Source organism: Notechis scutatus, chromosome 2 (genome assembly GCF_049901735.1).
Source record: "Notechis scutatus isolate UNSWTSFEM ecotype Mainland chromosome 2, rNotScu1.2, whole genome shotgun sequence".
NCBI lineage: Eukaryota > Metazoa > Chordata > Lepidosauria > Squamata > Elapidae > Notechis > Notechis scutatus.
Window position 1 is genome coordinate 39,264,819 of NC_142010.1, and position 18,041 is coordinate 39,282,859.

An 18,041-nucleotide genomic window follows, 5' to 3' on the forward strand; every position below is an offset into this window, starting at 1 on the left:
ATCGCCCTCCCCTCAGGGGGCAGCAACGACGCCTGGTTTTTCCCGAGACAAGAAGCTCCGCCGGGCAATGAAACCGCCCTGGCTCTAGGCTCGCGGGCTCAGAAAACAACGCGAGCCGAGGCAACGGTCCCGCGTTGCCTTGGGAAGGGTGGGGCAAAACCAGGAGCCGCTGAGCCTGAGCCTTTGGTGCCGCTGCTGCTGTTGCAAAGCGCTGCCGCGGCTCTTCCTTTTTGCCTTTCCCTTCCCGAGGCGACGCGGACTGGGGCCGCGCCGGCGGGCGACTCCTGACTCAGGGGCCTCCGAGGGAGGGAAAGAGAGTGACTCCTGCCTCCCGCTGTCATCATCATCATCTTCTTTTGGGTTAGTGAATCAATTAAACCTTTCATGATAGTGAGATCGTTTCCCAAATTAATTATTTTTATTTTTGAAATTTACCAGTAGCTGCTGCATTTCCCACCCTCGGCTTATACTCGAGTCAATAAGTTTTCCCAGTTTTTTTGTGTAAAATTAGGTGCCTCGGCTTATATTCGGGTCGACTTATACTCGAGTATATACGGGTATATAGCTTCCTCAACTGCAAGCAACAACTGGAAAAGGGAGCACTTATACAATTTGTTGTGGAAATGCAACATCATTACCAAGGAATTCCAAAGTCAATACAGCAACATGTGAATGAACATGCATTTGGGATATAATGAAATTGAAATAAATCATTCTAATGAAGAGCTTTTATGCTAAAATTATTATAGATTAATTACTGATGCATAAAAGCTTCACAAATATACTGCATATGAATTTTTTGTGTTTCTCTTTTCCTATGACAAATTGTACTATATTGAAATTTTCTTGTACAGCTTTTTAACCATTCAAATTTTCCCTTTCCCCTAAAAAGAAGAAAAATGCTCATAATAATGTCAAGGATTGTGGTTTGTACTATAGTTGAAGACATGTAACTATTTCAATACATTCATTTCACTAGAGATTTTCACTAAATAGATTTTGGCACAGTATTGCCTTGCTTTATTGAATAGAATAATTCTGTGATCTGTCATGCTTTATTTTTAAATTCCCCACCTTCTTAATTTAGGTTTTTTCCTGGTGATTCTTTTCTTATAAATTCTTGAGAAATGGCCTAGTATTAGCTTAAATATATATTGTAGGATTTTCTGATCTAATTCTAATTCTTTCTTTCTTCAATGACCAACACTGTTCCACACATTAAGAAAGCCTTGTCTTTCTCCGATGTTACATTCAGTGTAATGGACTAATGAGGTAATCAGTGTTTGATAAAGTTGAGCATCTGTTAAATATGAATAGGATTCTATGCATGCATATTTTACATAATTCTATATGTGCAAAATGATAAACTGGACATATTTTCATTTATTTATTAAACATCTACAGGGCCCCTCTCATGTAAGTAACTCTGGGCTGTTATGCCTGAATAGACGGTTGTGAATAGACAGTTGTCAGTCACATTTAAAACAAATTATACAAGGTTCATTAAATGGAAATATTGCTACATAGCACTGAATAAGTCAATTGCCACGGTAGGTACATCATGCTAAGACACTTTGTCTAGGTTAGCACAATATGTCCAAACAAAGAAAAACACATGGTTCAGTTTAATGTGTGAATTCAGTTAGATTCAGCATGCTGAAAATACAGCTTTTGGAGATAGGGAGTAGGGACAGATAAGGTAGCAGGCATAAGAATGATTAAGCACCTGCACTTTGTCATTATTTTTTCCAGCTTGTGAGGTTTATGGCTGGCCACTGAGGATTTTTTACACACATTTGCAGCCATTATGCAGCTGGCATTTTGTGCAAATTTGCCATAATAATCAGAGATACATCTTAGTTTTTCTTGACATAATCAACTGTTTGACCTAAGAAAAATGAGCAAAACATTAAAATGAACATGTATGTTTCTTATTTGGTTGTGATATATAAGCCTTCCTCTCCTACCCTCTCACTACTAGAGGGAACTTATAGATTAAAGAAAGCTTTTCAAATTATTTCTTCTTATTTAAAAAGGCCACTTTTGAAGCACATACACAATAAAATTACTTATGCCTGTTTATTGGACTTCATGGAAGTATCCTGAAGTAAGGACTTCATGGAAGCATCCTGAAGTATGTGTGTGTGTTGGCAGGCATGTATGTGCCCAAGAAAATTAAATATGCTGTATAGGGTATGAAAATGTCTCTATAATTCAGATTGCTACTAGATATAATTCTAGTTGACTTAAATATATATCTACAATAGTTGTCTATTTTAACAATCTGAAAGAAGTGTAAGAAAATGTACTGAAAACATAAAGCATTCAAAGTAAATGCAAGACCTGCAAAATTTACCAAAAGACTAAAGAAATCAGTATAATTAAGCTGCATAGAATTCTAATTCAGTCAAAAAACATTGCTCTATTAAATAGGATACAGCAGATGTATGTACATCTGCATTTCCATAATGCAAGCATAGGGCAATGTCATGAGCAATAAAATCTTCTAAACCAGCTTAGTGTGACTGACAAGATTTCTAGTTATCCTCATAAGTTTTCTAAGCAACCTCTTTCCTCCCAAGCCCCCGCCATGTTTGACTCCTTTCCATTTCTTACATTTGTGGATTGCAAAATGTCAACACCATTAATCAGAGGAGACATCTCCATCCATTTCTCTCATAACCTAAGAGCTAGTGCTTGTTGGGTGGAAGTATTTCACATTGTCAACTTTATAGGCTATAATTGACTCCATTGGATCTGAGTAAAATTATAACCAAGTTTAAATGTTTTTGCTGTTCTCCTCTAAGCATATAGCCCTAGGTAAAATATAAGTCAGTCTAGAAACAACTGGCTGTATAGATGTTCATTGTTCCTGCTTTCATTTGGTAGTAGGTAGAAGAAAATGTCTGTACTAGAAATTAGGAATTTGTAGAAATGTAAACAGGAAATTTCAATTGGAAATTTATCTAATTCATTTTATGTATCCCAGAAACAAAAAACGATTCTTTCAATACTTTCCTAATTTTTTTCCCAATGCAAATTGATATGGATGTATTAAGCAACAGCATGAACTAAATAAACCTAAAATCAGGACAAAAATGAAAATAAACTTGAAATGTGACAGACTTGACAAATCCCTTCTCTGGAATTTGCTTCCCCTTGCACAGGAAGATTAAAAAATAATTTGAAGATAGAAAATGGTTGACTATGCTTTCAGATAAGGAGTGATGACAGGGATATTTACTTTCTATCACTTTTATTCTTATTTAAAAACTAACACATACTCGGGCACCTGGGAAAAACGGTCTTACTGTTTTCAGGGGAAAGAAAACCTGTGTATTACAGGTTACATGTAAGACCATGCTTTTTCTATCAAAGGGCATTTCAAAAAGGAAAGAATATTTAGATCAGAATCGGGTTAATTATAGGACTGATGAGTTACTATGAACATGTTCTATTGTTTTCTTTGCATTTAGTTCAGAGGTGGTATTCAGCAGGTTCTGACCAGTTCTGGAGAACCGGTAGTGGAAATTTTGAGTAGTTCGGAGAACTGGCAAATATCACCTCTGACTGGAGATTTTACAGTCTCCTTCCCCTGCCACACCTACCAAACCACGCCCACAGAACCGGTAGTAAAAAAATTTGAATCCCACCACTGATTTAGTTGTATATTTCTACTAACTTTGTATGGGTAGTCCTCAACTTACAACAGTTCATTCAGTGCCCATTCAAAGTTACAATGGTACTGAAAAAAGTGACTTGTGACCATTTTTCAGAGTTATGACGCTTGCAGCATCCCCATGGTCACCTGATTTATATTTGGATGCTTGACGAGTGGTTCATATTTATGATGGTTGCAGTGATCCCCTTTTGCAACCTTCTGCCAAGCAAAATCAATGGGAAAAAAAGATTCACATAATGATGGTGTTACTAATTTAACAACTGCAGGGATTTGCTTAACAAATTTGGCAAGAAAAGTCATAAAATGGGACAAAATTCACTTAACAAATTGCTCACTTGGGAATGTAAATTTTGGGCTCAATTGTGGTCGTAAGTCAAGGACTACCTGCACTTTTGATATGGTCAAATAGAATAGAATAGAATTCTTTATTAACCAAGTGTGATTGGACACACAAAGAATTTGTCTTGCTGCAAATGCTCTCAATGTACATAAAAGAAAAGATACATTTGTCGAGAATCATAATGTACAACACTTAATGATAGTCATGGGGTACAATCAGCAATCAAATCATACTAGGAAACAGTCAATATAAATTGTAAGGATACAAGCGACAAAGTTATAGTCATACAGTCACAGGTAGGAGAGGATGACTGATAAGGAATGGTGAGAAGATTAATGGTAATAGTAATTAATAAATGACTAATCAATAAAGTTTCTATTGTCTTTTACCATTTTCAGTTTCCCCACAACTTTTGCTAATGCTATTTAAGTTACAGTCTTTGAAGATAATTGTGGATTTTTTATCTGAGGGTACAAGGATTATTTTTTATACTTAATTCCTCTGGAAGCAAAGTAATATTACTTTAGAAAGTGAAAATGCCTGGAAGGCTATAATAAGGAAGGGAGGGAAGGTAAAGGGGGAATGGGGAAAGGATCTTTCTCACTTGTACTACTAATTAAATTTCCAAAGGATTACTTAACTTACCATTATGTGTGTCCTAGGTGGAGGAAAGCAGTCTAGGTAAAAGAATTTAAAAGGAAAAATGCCTTCTGGGAAAATTAAATTTTGCTCTTTCTATCTAATATTGTGAATCTGTAGCTGATCACTCTTTGTCTGTGTATGTGGTGTGTGTATGTGTGTCTGTACATCCATGTTTCAATAGGTCCTACAGTTCTAAATTAGAATAACCCACATATTAGGGAACAGAACGTAGAAAGTAATTCTTGACATTCATGAGAATTTTTCATTCTGAATTATTGCAAAGTAATTGTGCATCTTCAAAGAATCAGACTGAGAAGCATAGACAGATGGCTGCATTGAATTGCTACCTAACAGTCCTTCAGCTAGCAAGAAAGTATGCCAACATAAAATTTTCTGCCCTGAATAAAATTTTGAGCCCTATTCTGCTGGAAAAAAAAAAATCAGGCTGCTGACACAAGCTGTCCTTGCTATTTTAACATGAGGAAAGTTGAAGAAAGCAACTTCTTCCAATTTAATTTGTCTTTGCATTAATCAACACTTCCCAACAGGAAAGCAGCCACTGACTGGACCCTCTAATGGAGGTGGGATGGACAAGGTTATTTAGATGTTCGGAATGGTGTGTTTTTCCACCTTCAAATTGTCAGGCTAACAGCCAGTGGTGGTATTCAGCCAGTTCACACCAGTTCAGGCAAACCAGTTGTTAAATTAACCCACCCACCCACCCCCACTATCAAAATGGATCCTGGGCACTGTGCTGCACTGCAATAGAGAAGCAAGCAAGGGAGCAGCCATGTGAGGAAAAGAAAAGGCCACTTTCCTTTTCTTCTCCCTGCTCTTCCACCTTCCCTTGTGCTGATTTGCCGAAGGTCAGGTTAGCCATCATGGGAGGCTCGTCCCACATGTGCAGTGGAGCTGGAGGATGGGAATGGGCCATGCCTCCCACAACAGTCAACTTGACCCTGGGAGAACTGGTTGTTAAATTATTTGAATCCCACCACTGCTAACAGCTTATTATGACCTATCAGTTGAGTTATTTCTGATCATGTGCCTAATGCTTTTCTGAATCTCATTGCCAAACTAAACTAAGAGTTTGAAGGCATAGAAGTGGTGTATAGAATATAATAGGTGGAACAATGGATAATGAGCTAGCTCAGGCCAAGATTAGTGGTGCAAAGGAATGAAAATTCCAGCAGCAAATCCAATAATCTGCAAACACCCCAAGATCTAAAATAGAACAATCAAAGTGCAATCATAAAATTGCTTATTGGAAGAAGCAGAGGGAAAAATGATAATCTAGGATCTATTTTGATGCCCAGGAGATGCTGACTCAGATGCCATCTATCTTGTACTGGTGTTTTCCTAAATGCTGAACCTTAAATTTCCCACCATTGTATCACATATTTGAGTATAGGACCCAATTTTCATATCTATCAAGCTTCTAACCTGAAGTTCTTTTCTGAAGTGTTAGCAATCCTCCCAAGTTTTGCATCATGTGCAAATTGGAACAGCACTACTTGTATCTGCTCATCTTCATCATTTATAGAAATGTTGAAAAGCAGTGGACCAGGACAGAGCGCTAAGGGAAACTTCTGCCTGCCTCCCTCTATCTAGACCTGGGGCATCAAACTCACATTGTCATGGTGGCGTCACATGATGTATCATGATTTTCCCCCTTTCGCAAAACCGGACATGGGTGTGGCCAGTATGTGACACATCTAGCCCATAGGCTGCAAGTTTGACAGCCCTGATCTAGACATAGATCTATTAAGAACCAAGTTGAACCAGAACCTGGTAAAGTTGCTCAACCAATCAAGAATCAGGTCCAACCATCCCACATTATTCCATTATATGAACAAAGGGGCTATGATCAATAGAATACATCCATAGAAATTCAAATGCGCTATTTTCACAAAATTTCCTTGGTCTATTAATGTAATCTTGTTGTTGAAAAAGAAAAAAAAAAGTAAGTTTGTCCAGCATGACTATTTTTAACAATCCCATGCTGGTTTTTAACTTTGTTCCTTTCTAAGTGCTTACAAATCCACTGTTAAATTATCCTTTTCAGGGTTTCCCAAGTGCTGATATCAAGCTGGTTGATCTGTAGTTTCCTGGGTTCTACCCCTAGTCTGGTTTTTAACAAATGGAATAATGTTAACCATTCTCCAATATTTTGATACACTCCTTGCCCTTCAGAAATTCTCAAATTGACTAAAGATTATAGTCAGTGATTCTGAGATCATTTCCACTTGTTCCTTTAGCACTTTGAGAACCACATAATCAAAGCAGCTAGGCATTATTTCTCCTTACCTATTTTGGCTTGCATTTCTCTTCAGCTCCCCATGGTGTGATTTCTGACAGGTTCTGATATTTTTTTTCTCATTTTGTAATCACATTATCATTAGTGTGACAGCTAAGAGATTAAGATGTCATTCAATTTGTTCTGTGCTGTAGAGTTTTTTCAAAGTTCTTTGTTGCTAATTTTACTCCCAGAAAAAAAAGCTCACATTTTTAAATATAAGCAATCAAATTAAAAATGCATTTTAGCTTTCTAATGCTTTACAATATTAAATCAGGCAGTTAATAACGTGAATGGAATATGTAAGAAAAATGAGATGAGTAACAGGTGGGCATACATATCCAGCAACTTACAAGAAAAATTATTTGCTGTGCTTTTCTCTTCTGACTTTATCAGAGCATATAATTTATCAGGATAAAACTGAGAAGGATAAGCTTGCATTAGTTTGACCGCTATCACTGCCTTCTTTGGGAAAATCCCTTCAAATTAGATTTATCTTTGATCCGAGTCTATTCTGACTTTCAGAAAACTGTGCTATTTTTTGTAAAGTTCAAACCACCATAGCATTGGCAGAAGAGAATTCAGGGTTGAACTGTGGAGTCTTTGATGTTCCCTGAGCTTGGAGTTTTCTTGCAGACACTTTGTTATCAGTTAGATAATATCCTCAGTGCTAGAAGATAGTGGGGTTTGCTCTCTCTTTATCTCCGTGAATGCCACTCACATAAAAACAGAGAACAAATCTCATACCTTTCTAGCACAGATGAATAATTGGGTAATGAAACTTCTGGGAAAAAACAACCAACTTAGACTCCACAATGATAGCCCTTTCCTAATTTTGATCATTTGTGGACAGGGTAAAAATTACACTGTGAGCAGAAATGTTTTAAAGAAGATATATCTCCAAAGTAATAGCTCTTTTCAGCTCCCTCTTTATTACTACTTAGTACCCATATTTCTGTACTCTGGAATTATTTAAACTTCTGTTCAGTTATATTGCACTTCACAAGGTTACTTTGTGTATTTATAAATACAGAATTACTATCTAGTTCACCTGAAGGAGACTTGATTCATTCCACCATCTAGTCGTAGAGTGACACCCTATACATCCCTCCTCTTTTTTTAGTGTGCACTTAACATGTCTGAATTCTTCACCCTGAAAATGTAATGCATGAAACAGCCACACATATATACAATAGCGATTTCCCAGGCAATTATTTCCAAAATCAATTTGAATTGTAAATTCAGCCTCTCTCACTATCATGTGGAAAATTTCTGAAATAATCCAAGGACAGGTCGCCATGCAAGTTACACTGGGTTGCTGTTGTTCTAAAGTATCTCTTCTATTAAAATAGACAACCTTGTACCCTGTATCTTTCCTGGGCTTTGTGAAATTATACAAGACAAATTTAATGTGAATTTGCTTAGTTAATATACCAACAAGATCAGACATTTAGAACAAGGAATATTTTGAATTGCTTCTTGAGCTACATTTTATTTAGCCATTTTTAATGGGTATAAAGAAACGACCACTACAAAGCACAACTTAATATGCTGTGAGCTTCCTGGGATAATTAATAATTAACCCAATATAAAAAAGAGAATTCTCTGTCATACTATTTATAGTATGACATACTATCACACCATGCTATCTACATACTATCTAGGAATTCTGAAAGTAGAGGTGCAGGATGCTAACCAGCGGCGGGATTCAGCCAGTTTGCACCAGTTCGGAAGAACCAGTTGTTAACTTTCTGAGCAATTTGGTGAACTGGTTGTTGGAAGAAACCATTAGGGCAGAGGACCAGTTGTTGAATTATTTGAATCCCACCACTGATGCCAACTCACAAGATCCTAATTCTATACCTGCCAGAAGCCTTAAAATGGGAGATTTAAAATAGAGATTTTGATTTAAAATAGAGTTCCAGCAAATATTTATTTAACAAATCATTTATGGAAGAGAACTCAAACTCACCTTAGGTTACTTATTTTATTGTATTGGCAATGCTTTTGTAGTGTCATTCACCCTAACAATTATACTCTTATTATATTTGCTCTTCTACTAAAGAAACCTGCTGGGTTTGCATGTTCTTTGTAGATAACGTCTTTTATTCTGCTGCTTTCTGAAAATATCTCTAATTCTCTGAAAATTTCACTAAAAGTTTGCCATCCAAAGAGATAGCGGACTTGAACAGCCTATACATTTAATAAACAAATATCTATAATGGATTATTCTTTTGGTTTGTGGCCCAGTCAGCTTTGATATTTAGACTGGATTTGGTATTGTTATCCATCTACTTGAGTGTTCCTAAGAACCTGGGATAGGCAGATGCTGTTGTCTGCTGGTGTTAAAGGTACCATAACAGAAAGTAAACTGTTCCAAGTAAAACCGCCTTTTGTGATTGACGGATGGTGATTTTGTCAAGGTTGATCAGTGGTGTGTTCAAGTGGTGTTTTGGGATTGTACCCAAGGCACCTATTACTGTAAGTTCTATCTTTCCTTTCTTTTGCCACAGACATTCTACTTCTATTTGCCAGTCTTTGTATTTTGTGATTCCCATCTTTTCTGTTCTGCTGCCCCTAGGTCCTGCCAGAACTACTATCTGGATTTTTTGTTTGTTTGTTAAGTCTGGGGTATTACACAGTAGATGTGTCTCTGCTTCAATTCTAATAATTATTATGTGTGGATAATTTACAGCTATATTTATAGTCTTAAGACCGGTAACTTAATAATTCAAGAATCTAAGAATTATTAAGATAGTGTCTAAGAATATAGGCAATTCCAAGTAGGATAATATAATTTATTGGAATATTAATCCAATAATCTCTTGTATTGTGTGGATATTGAAAATAGGTATCATTCCCTGGCAAACTATAGCAATCAGTTCACCACAAGGGACTAATCACAAAAGTAATCCAAATTTGCAAAACTGGATTAATCAAATAGCGGAGAACCCAAATAGTGGTAATCCAAATCTAGTCTAAGCATTAGTGCCAGCAGTACAGAAGGAAATCAAAATAGAAATATAGTCAGCATTTAATCAGGTGTCAAAATGATTAGGCAGATCAAACAATCTGGAGCAACAAGACACAATGTTGCAATCATATACAACAATTTGCCAAGTAAGCTGTGTTTTTGTTTTCACTCTGGGTGGCAAAACTCCAGCCAAGATATATCAGTGTATGATTGGCTCACATCTGGCACCAATGGTTCTTAAGACTGTTGGCTTTATTATCTTGCAGCTCTGCCTTTTTGGCTAAATGGACTTCCACACAATAACACCATTGTTCCTGTAAGGCTTATAATTTGAGTTCAGATTCCATTGATAGAGGGGAAAAAAGTTTTACTATATATCAGAGCTTGATGGCAGGTGGGATGTGTTCTCAGCAGGCTTTCAGTTGTGATTCAGGTTCACCTATGGAGCCCTACCTGGATTACAGCAGGCTATTTGTAGGATCACCATCTCCAATTGTCTATGCTCACCCCACCAATTCCAGCAGGGAGGATATACTCCATTAAATCTTGCATTAAACAAATGACATTTTGTGGCATCCCGAAGTTGTGCCTGCATTGTGGCAGTACTTTCCCTATGGAATAGTATCCTCTTAAAGATCTTGATAGCCCAAAATCTTTAATGCTAGCCATAAACGATTTAGGTGTTCCTCCAGGCATCTGAGCAAGGTCGCTAGGCAAACTCTGAAGTTGTTCTGTTCTTTTTTTGGGTGTGTCAGGTTGTTTTTGTGCCCTATGGTTGTAGTTAAATTGTTGTATTTAATTCTTGTATACTGTCCAGAGTTAATGTTCTGTAATGATCAGTAATCTTTCTTGTTTGTTTGTTTATACCCCATCTTTATTCTATTTATAAAAAATTCAAGGCAGTGAATATACCTAATACTCTTTCCTCTTCCTATTTTCCCAACAAAAATACTGGGAAGTGGGGTGGGTTGAGAGAGAGAGAATGATTGGTCCAAAGTCACTCAGCTGGCTTTCATGACTAAAGCAGAACTAGAACTCACAGTTCCTAATCTGATGCATCAACCATTGATAAATCACAGACTAATAGAAAGAATAGATCTCATGTTGCAGAAAATCCTACTTTAACTAAGCAGAAATTGGCAATAGTAGCTATTACAGAGAGGTGAAAACTTCTTTTTCAGTTTCTGTCTGTGATCTTCATGATGCACTTGTAAACTCAAAGGACTATGGGGAACTGATTTCCTCTTTTCCTTTTCCAGTATCGTGAAAAAAAATCATCAATAAATTGTAGACACGGTGTAATTAGTGAAGTTCTGAAGAGGGGTTCGTGGTAGAAGGGGATAACGAATAGCCTAGTTAAACAAAACTGAAGGATTGGTGAACTTGGTCTTGCTGACCTGTTTTTTTTTCTCAATTGCATGAGTGCCATCTGCTGGTTAATGGAAATATAGTCACATACTGTATGATGCTTCTTTTGTTTTTCCTTGCTTCTCTTTTACTCTGACAGATTCAGCTATGTTGAACGTTTCTTCTGCAGTTTTTGAAATATTCTCATTCAGTGTGATAACACAATTCCTTTTTTTAAAAAAAATCCCTAGAAATAACATTCGCATAATAATAAACTCTTCCATTTCCTTTGTTATACTGTAGTTGATGAAGTGCAACTATTTTTTGTCATTCGTGGTACATTCAATTCATCAGGGATCTGTATGAAACCTTCCTTGAAACTTTTTCTGATCAGCCCTCATAAAAAAGACATGCCAGACAGGTTGCAAAATGAGGAAATGAGGATGAAGTTGGGGAAATTGGGAGATATAACATCTCTTTCACCGGGGGAGGGGGGAAGGGGAAGACCAAACTATTAGGAAAGCAGAATAGATTTTGGTACAATGTTGCCAGAGTAGAGTAGGGTAGAGTAGAATAGGGTAGGGTAGGGTATAGAGTAGAGTAGAGTAGAATAACTTTATTAAGGTTTGCGACCTGCTATACATTTATTTATTTACTTACTTACTTACTTACTTACTTACTTTTCTTGCTTTAGTTCTTTCTCAGTGAAATATTTATAGTAAAGATTTCTACCCTCTTTCACAGTATCTCCTTTGTTTTAACTTTAGATATGCATAGAGCTCAGTTTCTGATTTTGTAAAAAAAATTCTTTACAACTCTTTTTTCACATTATGTTTTCTTCGTTTTATCTAGTTACTAAACATAGCATTTGTCATTATGTCTTCTACACATCTAGAATTTTAAAAATATAATGAAACTGGATACATAAAAGCAAACAGCATGTCAAGCAAACACAATGTGAGACAGGTTTTTTTTAATTAAAATGAAAAAAAAATAAGTATACAACTTTCTATAGCACTGAAACTCTGATGGTATCAGATTCTTTACTACTTGCCTAAAGTAGAAAGAAACCATCTCATTTCCCTTTAGAGTTCTTCAATTGCAATTTTGCTATAAAATACAGGAACAAATAATTTGGTTTCAAATTAACTAGAGGTCAAAATTTTGTAGGTCAAAATGAACATTTTGAACAGTATGCAAACAAAACCTGAAAGCAAAAAGTAAAAAAGTAAAATAGTCTACAGTTATGCAAAAGTCTAGCCTCTACATTTTGCATTCTTCATTGTTTCCAGTAGTCTTATTTATAGTGTATAAATAGGAGTTAATTAAAGCATGATTCGTATGAATAGATTATCTTTCTTCAGGGAAAAATGCAGTTAGCATGCCATATCAATATTGTTGCATCAGGGTTATGGGTGTGTATGTATATGTTTATGGTAGTTTTCCCAATAGTGACTAAAATGGTATTTACTTTTTCAACAGAGCCACCCACTTGGATAAGCAAACCAAAAAGTGGAGTTTTCAGTGTTGGTGGAAGTTTTGTACTGTTTTGTGAAGCTATTGGCTTTCCTGAGCCAACTATAAAATGGAAAAAGAATGGCATTCCTCTTGAAGGTAAGCATAATAGTAAACAGCTATTTAAATTGGCCTTTTCCAATGTGATGCTTGCAGATACATAAGATTTCAGTTTCCATTATCGCTAGTTATTGGTCCTATGTTTCTTAAAATCCAACACCACCAAATTAGAGAATGCTAGTATGAAAGAAACCCAGTGAGATTGCTTAAATGTATTTAGTTTTGTTGGACTAAACCCAGTAATAGAGATATTGTGATTGATTGACTATTATATAAAGTTGTCTGGATTCCTTTCGATCTTATAGATAATAAGCTATGTCACTCCAACCATAATGCACATAATACCAACTGATCTGCAATTTAGAATCCAATTCCATCTAATCATTAACCACAGCTAAGACCCATAATTTTTGGCATGATGGGCTTGTTTAGATGGATGCTGTTGCATAATAGCCATTGAGGAGATGTCCATTCAAAAAATAGCTTGCACAACCATTTCAAAATATTTGTTCTTAAATATTCATATCTCCCTGGAAAAACAACAATAAGACAAGGGGTAACAATAAATGTCCCAGAGAACTAGAAAAGATATCAGGGACCAATTTCATCAGTCCTATAGTAGCCATTTTTTCTGAGTATCCATGTTCTCAAAATATCATATGTATCAATTAACCCTTTTCCAAATTCATACATTTGTACTCCCCTATAAACAAAGTAAAGAACAATAATACAAAGAAAACACTACTAAAAAAGGTTACCATATAAAGTGGTGAAGTCGCCTTCATCAGTGGTCTTCCAAACGAGACTGAATGGTCCTTGTTCAGAGACACTCTACTACATCCTGCCATAAACAAGGGATGGACTTGATAATTTCAAAGTAACTTCCAGCTCTTTAGTTGCATAATTCTAAGAATCTTGGTTAAGAAGATTATTGTATTTAGTATAGGAATTAATCAGGACCTATGGAAGATGCCTGACTAGCCCAAGGTGAAAAGTGAAATACAGGTAGTCCTCAATTTACAACCATAATTGGGAACTTAATTTCTGTTCTAACAAGATGGTTGTCAAATGAGTTGTGCACAATTTTATAAACTTTTTTTTTTGCCATGGCTGTTAAGTTACTACAATTATTAAATCACTACAGTTATTAAATGAATCATGCAATTGTTAAGATAATTTGGCTTTCCTCATTGAAATTTTGGTGGGAATGTTTATACTTTCAAGTGGAATTTATAATTCTACTTGATGTTACTCATTGATGGTCTTCTATTTAAATATTTAAGTATTAGTCAGACATGGTCATATTTAGCTTCCAAGTTCAAATAGGTTGAGATAACTGAAATGTTGGACTAGAAGACCTCCAAGGTCCCTTCCAACTCTGTTATTCTCTTCTCTTCTCTTCTCTTCTCTTCTCTTCTCTTCTCTTCTCTTCTATTCTATTCTATTCTATTCTATTCTATTCTATTCTATTCTATTCTATTCTAACTAGATTTGAAATGGAAGGTTAATACTGAATAACTTACCACTAGGGCAAAACAAAGGTAAGTTTAGACAGTTTGCCATTATACTATATTACTAGGAAAATAGATATTTGCTGTTCGTTTTAAGCTTTAAAGAGTAACCATGTGTCACCAGCATGGCATTTATAGGTACAGGTAACTCATAAACATGTCTAAAACAAACAATTTATGAGTAATTGCATCTAGAAATGTTAAGCTTAAAGCAAAATAAGTCTTGTTCATGATGTCGTTGTTTAACACTAATTGTTATTTGCATAGTTAAATTTGTTTTTAATGCAGCACATAATATAAACATTAATGATTAATTAGTCTCTACCCATTCTCACCTTTTCTATATGACTAATATTTGTCAGAGGAAAAGTTAGTGCTAGGGAAGAATGGGAAGTCTCTTCTAAGTAACATTTTCTTATCCTATTGGCAGATAACGAAATAAAATCCAGCAGAGCTGTTTTTTCGACAAGGGAGATCAGCATCACTGACTTGGAGTTGAGTGACACTGCAGTGTACCAGTGTGAGGCTACCAACAAGCATGGCACTATCCTGGCCACAGCAAATATTGATGTTCTCAGTAAGTTACTCTTACGGGGAATAGCAGGTTCATTTTTGCCTATACCTGCCATGCACAAGGATCAGAAAAGATTTTGGTTTGAAGAGATCCACTTCCTCTCACAGGGAAAAGTGCTGAGCTACATGGATCTAATTGCATCTATCTTTGTATGCAAGATATGATATTAATTATCATCAATTAACAAGGAGGCTAAAACATATGAAGAATGGTTACAGGAATTGGGCATGGCTAGTCTAGTGAAGAAAAGGACCAGGGATAGCAGCCTTCCAATATTTGAGGGCTGCCACAGAGAGAAAGGGGTCAACCTGTTGTCCAAAGCACCTGAAACAAGGAATAATGGATGGAAACTGATCAAGGAGTGATTCAACCTAGAAATAAGAAGAAATTTTCTGACTGAGAGCAATTAACCAAGGGGCTCTTGGTTATGATTCCTGGCCATCTTAATCATTTGAGACAGATGTGTAAATCAATAAAGAAGAATGTTTGTACCTCAGGGTTGAAATGAGGGGTCCTTGATGCTCCCCGAGCTTGCTTGTTTTTTTGCAGATATTTCATTACCCAAACTAAGTAACACCATCAGTGGCACTAGCACTAGCACAAGCTCAGAGAGATTCAATCTGGAAATAAGGAGAAATTTTCTGACAATGAGAGCAATCAACCAATGGAACAGCTTGCCTTCAGAAGTTGTGGGAGCTTCATTACTGTAAACTTTCAAGAAGAGACTGGACTGCCATCTTTCAGAAATGGTGTAAGGTCTCTTGCTTGGGCAGGGGGTTGGACTAGGTGACCTACAAGGTTCCTTCCAACTCTGTTAATCTGTTAAGAACAAGGTAACTAAGTATCTGAAAGACAGCGTTAGGGTACATTATGTTTAGGATGGTAGTTAGAATTGATCCATTTTTTAGATTAGAATGATCCATGAAAATTACCATAGTGAGTCACTAAAACTTTTTAATGTCTATATTTCTGCTCAGAATATCATTGATACAAATAATGCTAATCTAGTAGGAAAAGCACTATTCATACAGCTGAGAGATATAAAGGTAGATGGAAATATAAGATATCCTTCAGTGTAAAGTTTTAAAAGTTAATTATTGCTGAACCAATTTTTCAATCAAAAATTTTCCACATTTTAAAATCCCATCGATCCACTAAAAGATGTTTTATAATTTTACAATAAGAATCTTAGCTGCTAAGAATATTATTGTATGTGTTTAGAAAAAATGGAAAATAGGCCAATAAAACAAAACAAAAACAAAAGCATCTTTGAGCCAAAAGGGTATTGCCACCAAAGATGACATATCTGTAAAGTTGCTTTTAACACTGCCCAACAAACCCTGGAAGGGTTACAATTAATACAGTGTAATTTTGATGAAGTGTGAATCCATCTCTGAATTCATGGTTTGTATTCTAATCAATAGCATAAATCAAAGCTAAATATTGTTGCAAAGTGCAGTGCCTTAGAAACGTCTGTTTCATGGTCAGAGCTTCCTCTTATGATTATGTCCCTGAAATTTGTTAATGAATTACTAAATATAGGTGGAAATTGGGAAAGTCAAAAAAGTGTTTTAAATCCTCAGAAAAGCTTTAGCATATCTTAAACTGTCAAAAACTCCTACAGCATCTAGACTTTTCAGAGTCTGAAATATCAGGGGTGTTCACCTCTAACTCTTTTCTACTAAAATTTCATTTGCATTGTTTACAATTGTGGAAAAGTAATTTTTTTTTAAAAAAAGGAAAAAAAATAAGTATAGCTCAAAATTACAAAATTTGCCCTAGGATGAAGGCTACTTCTTTTTTTTATCATTGTTGGTAGTCCTACCTTGACTCTTTCTTTCCTAATTTACATTTGCTTTTTCAGATATTCCCCCAGAAATATTAACTCCAGATGGGGAAGAATACGTGGCAGTAATGGGTTATTCAAGTCACTTGTACTGTCAGTTTTTTGCAATACCCACACCAGATATTTCTTGGTAAGCTTTATTTTACTTCCTTAGTAAGCTCTTTTGTCATAAATTATTGTTGATGTCTTTTAATCCATTTATATTTGATTGCTAGAAAAAAAATGCATTTTTACATCACAAAAGTGCACTTTTTAAAAAAAGCTGTACCTAACAATTGCTGATTACAGAGCACCAATAAGTTACCTTTGTTTTAAATATTCCAAGCGTTAATGTGACAGTGTTAATGAAGCTGTGCATTGTTAGTCATAAAATGATAAGCTCTCAATTTGCTCAGAGGGTTTCCTTTGTAATAAATTAGATGAATCCCACTGTAATTTTGAAAAGATACCATTGTATTTCCTCAGATGGCAAAAAAAATTGTCTCGGACTTAGCTTTATTTGTTTGACAATATATCTGAAGTTAAACTAGACTGCCCTCCGCATATTGTCTCACTATTCTTTATCAATTTCTCTGATAAAATAATTATAAGCATTCTTTTGTTTATAAAATAATTTTATAAACTTTTATAATTTTATAAATTTTATATTTGTTTATAAATTTTATAAATTTTGTTGATAAAATCATTCTAAACACTGTTTTGCATCTTTCTTTTTTTTTGGCCTTATAACACTAGCCAGCATTTACCCTGCACATTGCATAGACAGAACATTCCAGAAACTGTAAACAAACAATTGTCAGTTACCAAATCTTTACAATCTGCAAGATTTTTCCTTATTTTTCCATTACACACACAGAGAGAAGAAAAACTTTACATGACCAAGTCTGTATTATCAATTGCAATTGATTTTATAGGAGCTATGGTTGCACAGTTGTTAAGAATGCAGTATTACAGGCAACTCTGTCCACTGTCAGGAGTTTGATCCTGATCTGTTTAAGGTTGATTCAGCCTGCCAAAATCAGAAAAATGAGGACCCAGATTGTTGGGAGCAATATTCTGACTCTGTAAACCATTCAGAGAGTGCTGTAAAGTATTGTGGAATAGCATATAAGTTTACTGTTATTGCTATTATCCATATTTCCTGAATTATAGATCAGAGAGTCATGTTCCTGTTGATTTCATTGGATACAGATTAGAACCATCTACCAAGCTGTTTCTTTAACAGTACAGAATAAAAGTAGAATCAACTGTTTC

General features: G+C 35.6%; 1 protein-coding gene across 9 annotated transcripts in view; it reads left to right on the forward strand.

Moving 5' to 3' along the window:
• The window catches only part of CHL1 (cell adhesion molecule L1 like), a 202,508-nt gene that overhangs the window by 146,866 nt on the left and 37,601 nt on the right, over positions 1–18,041 (forward strand). For all 9 annotated transcript variants that reach the window (XM_087954596.1, XM_087954598.1, XM_087954597.1 and 6 more), the window contains 3 exons: positions 12,764–12,895; positions 14,798–14,944; positions 16,806–16,917. In XM_087954596.1, coding sequence (XP_087810722.1) covers positions 12,764–12,895; positions 14,798–14,944; positions 16,806–16,917 — 391 coding nt within the window. The remainder of the gene's footprint in view (positions 1–12,763; positions 12,896–14,797; positions 14,945–16,805; positions 16,918–18,041) is intronic.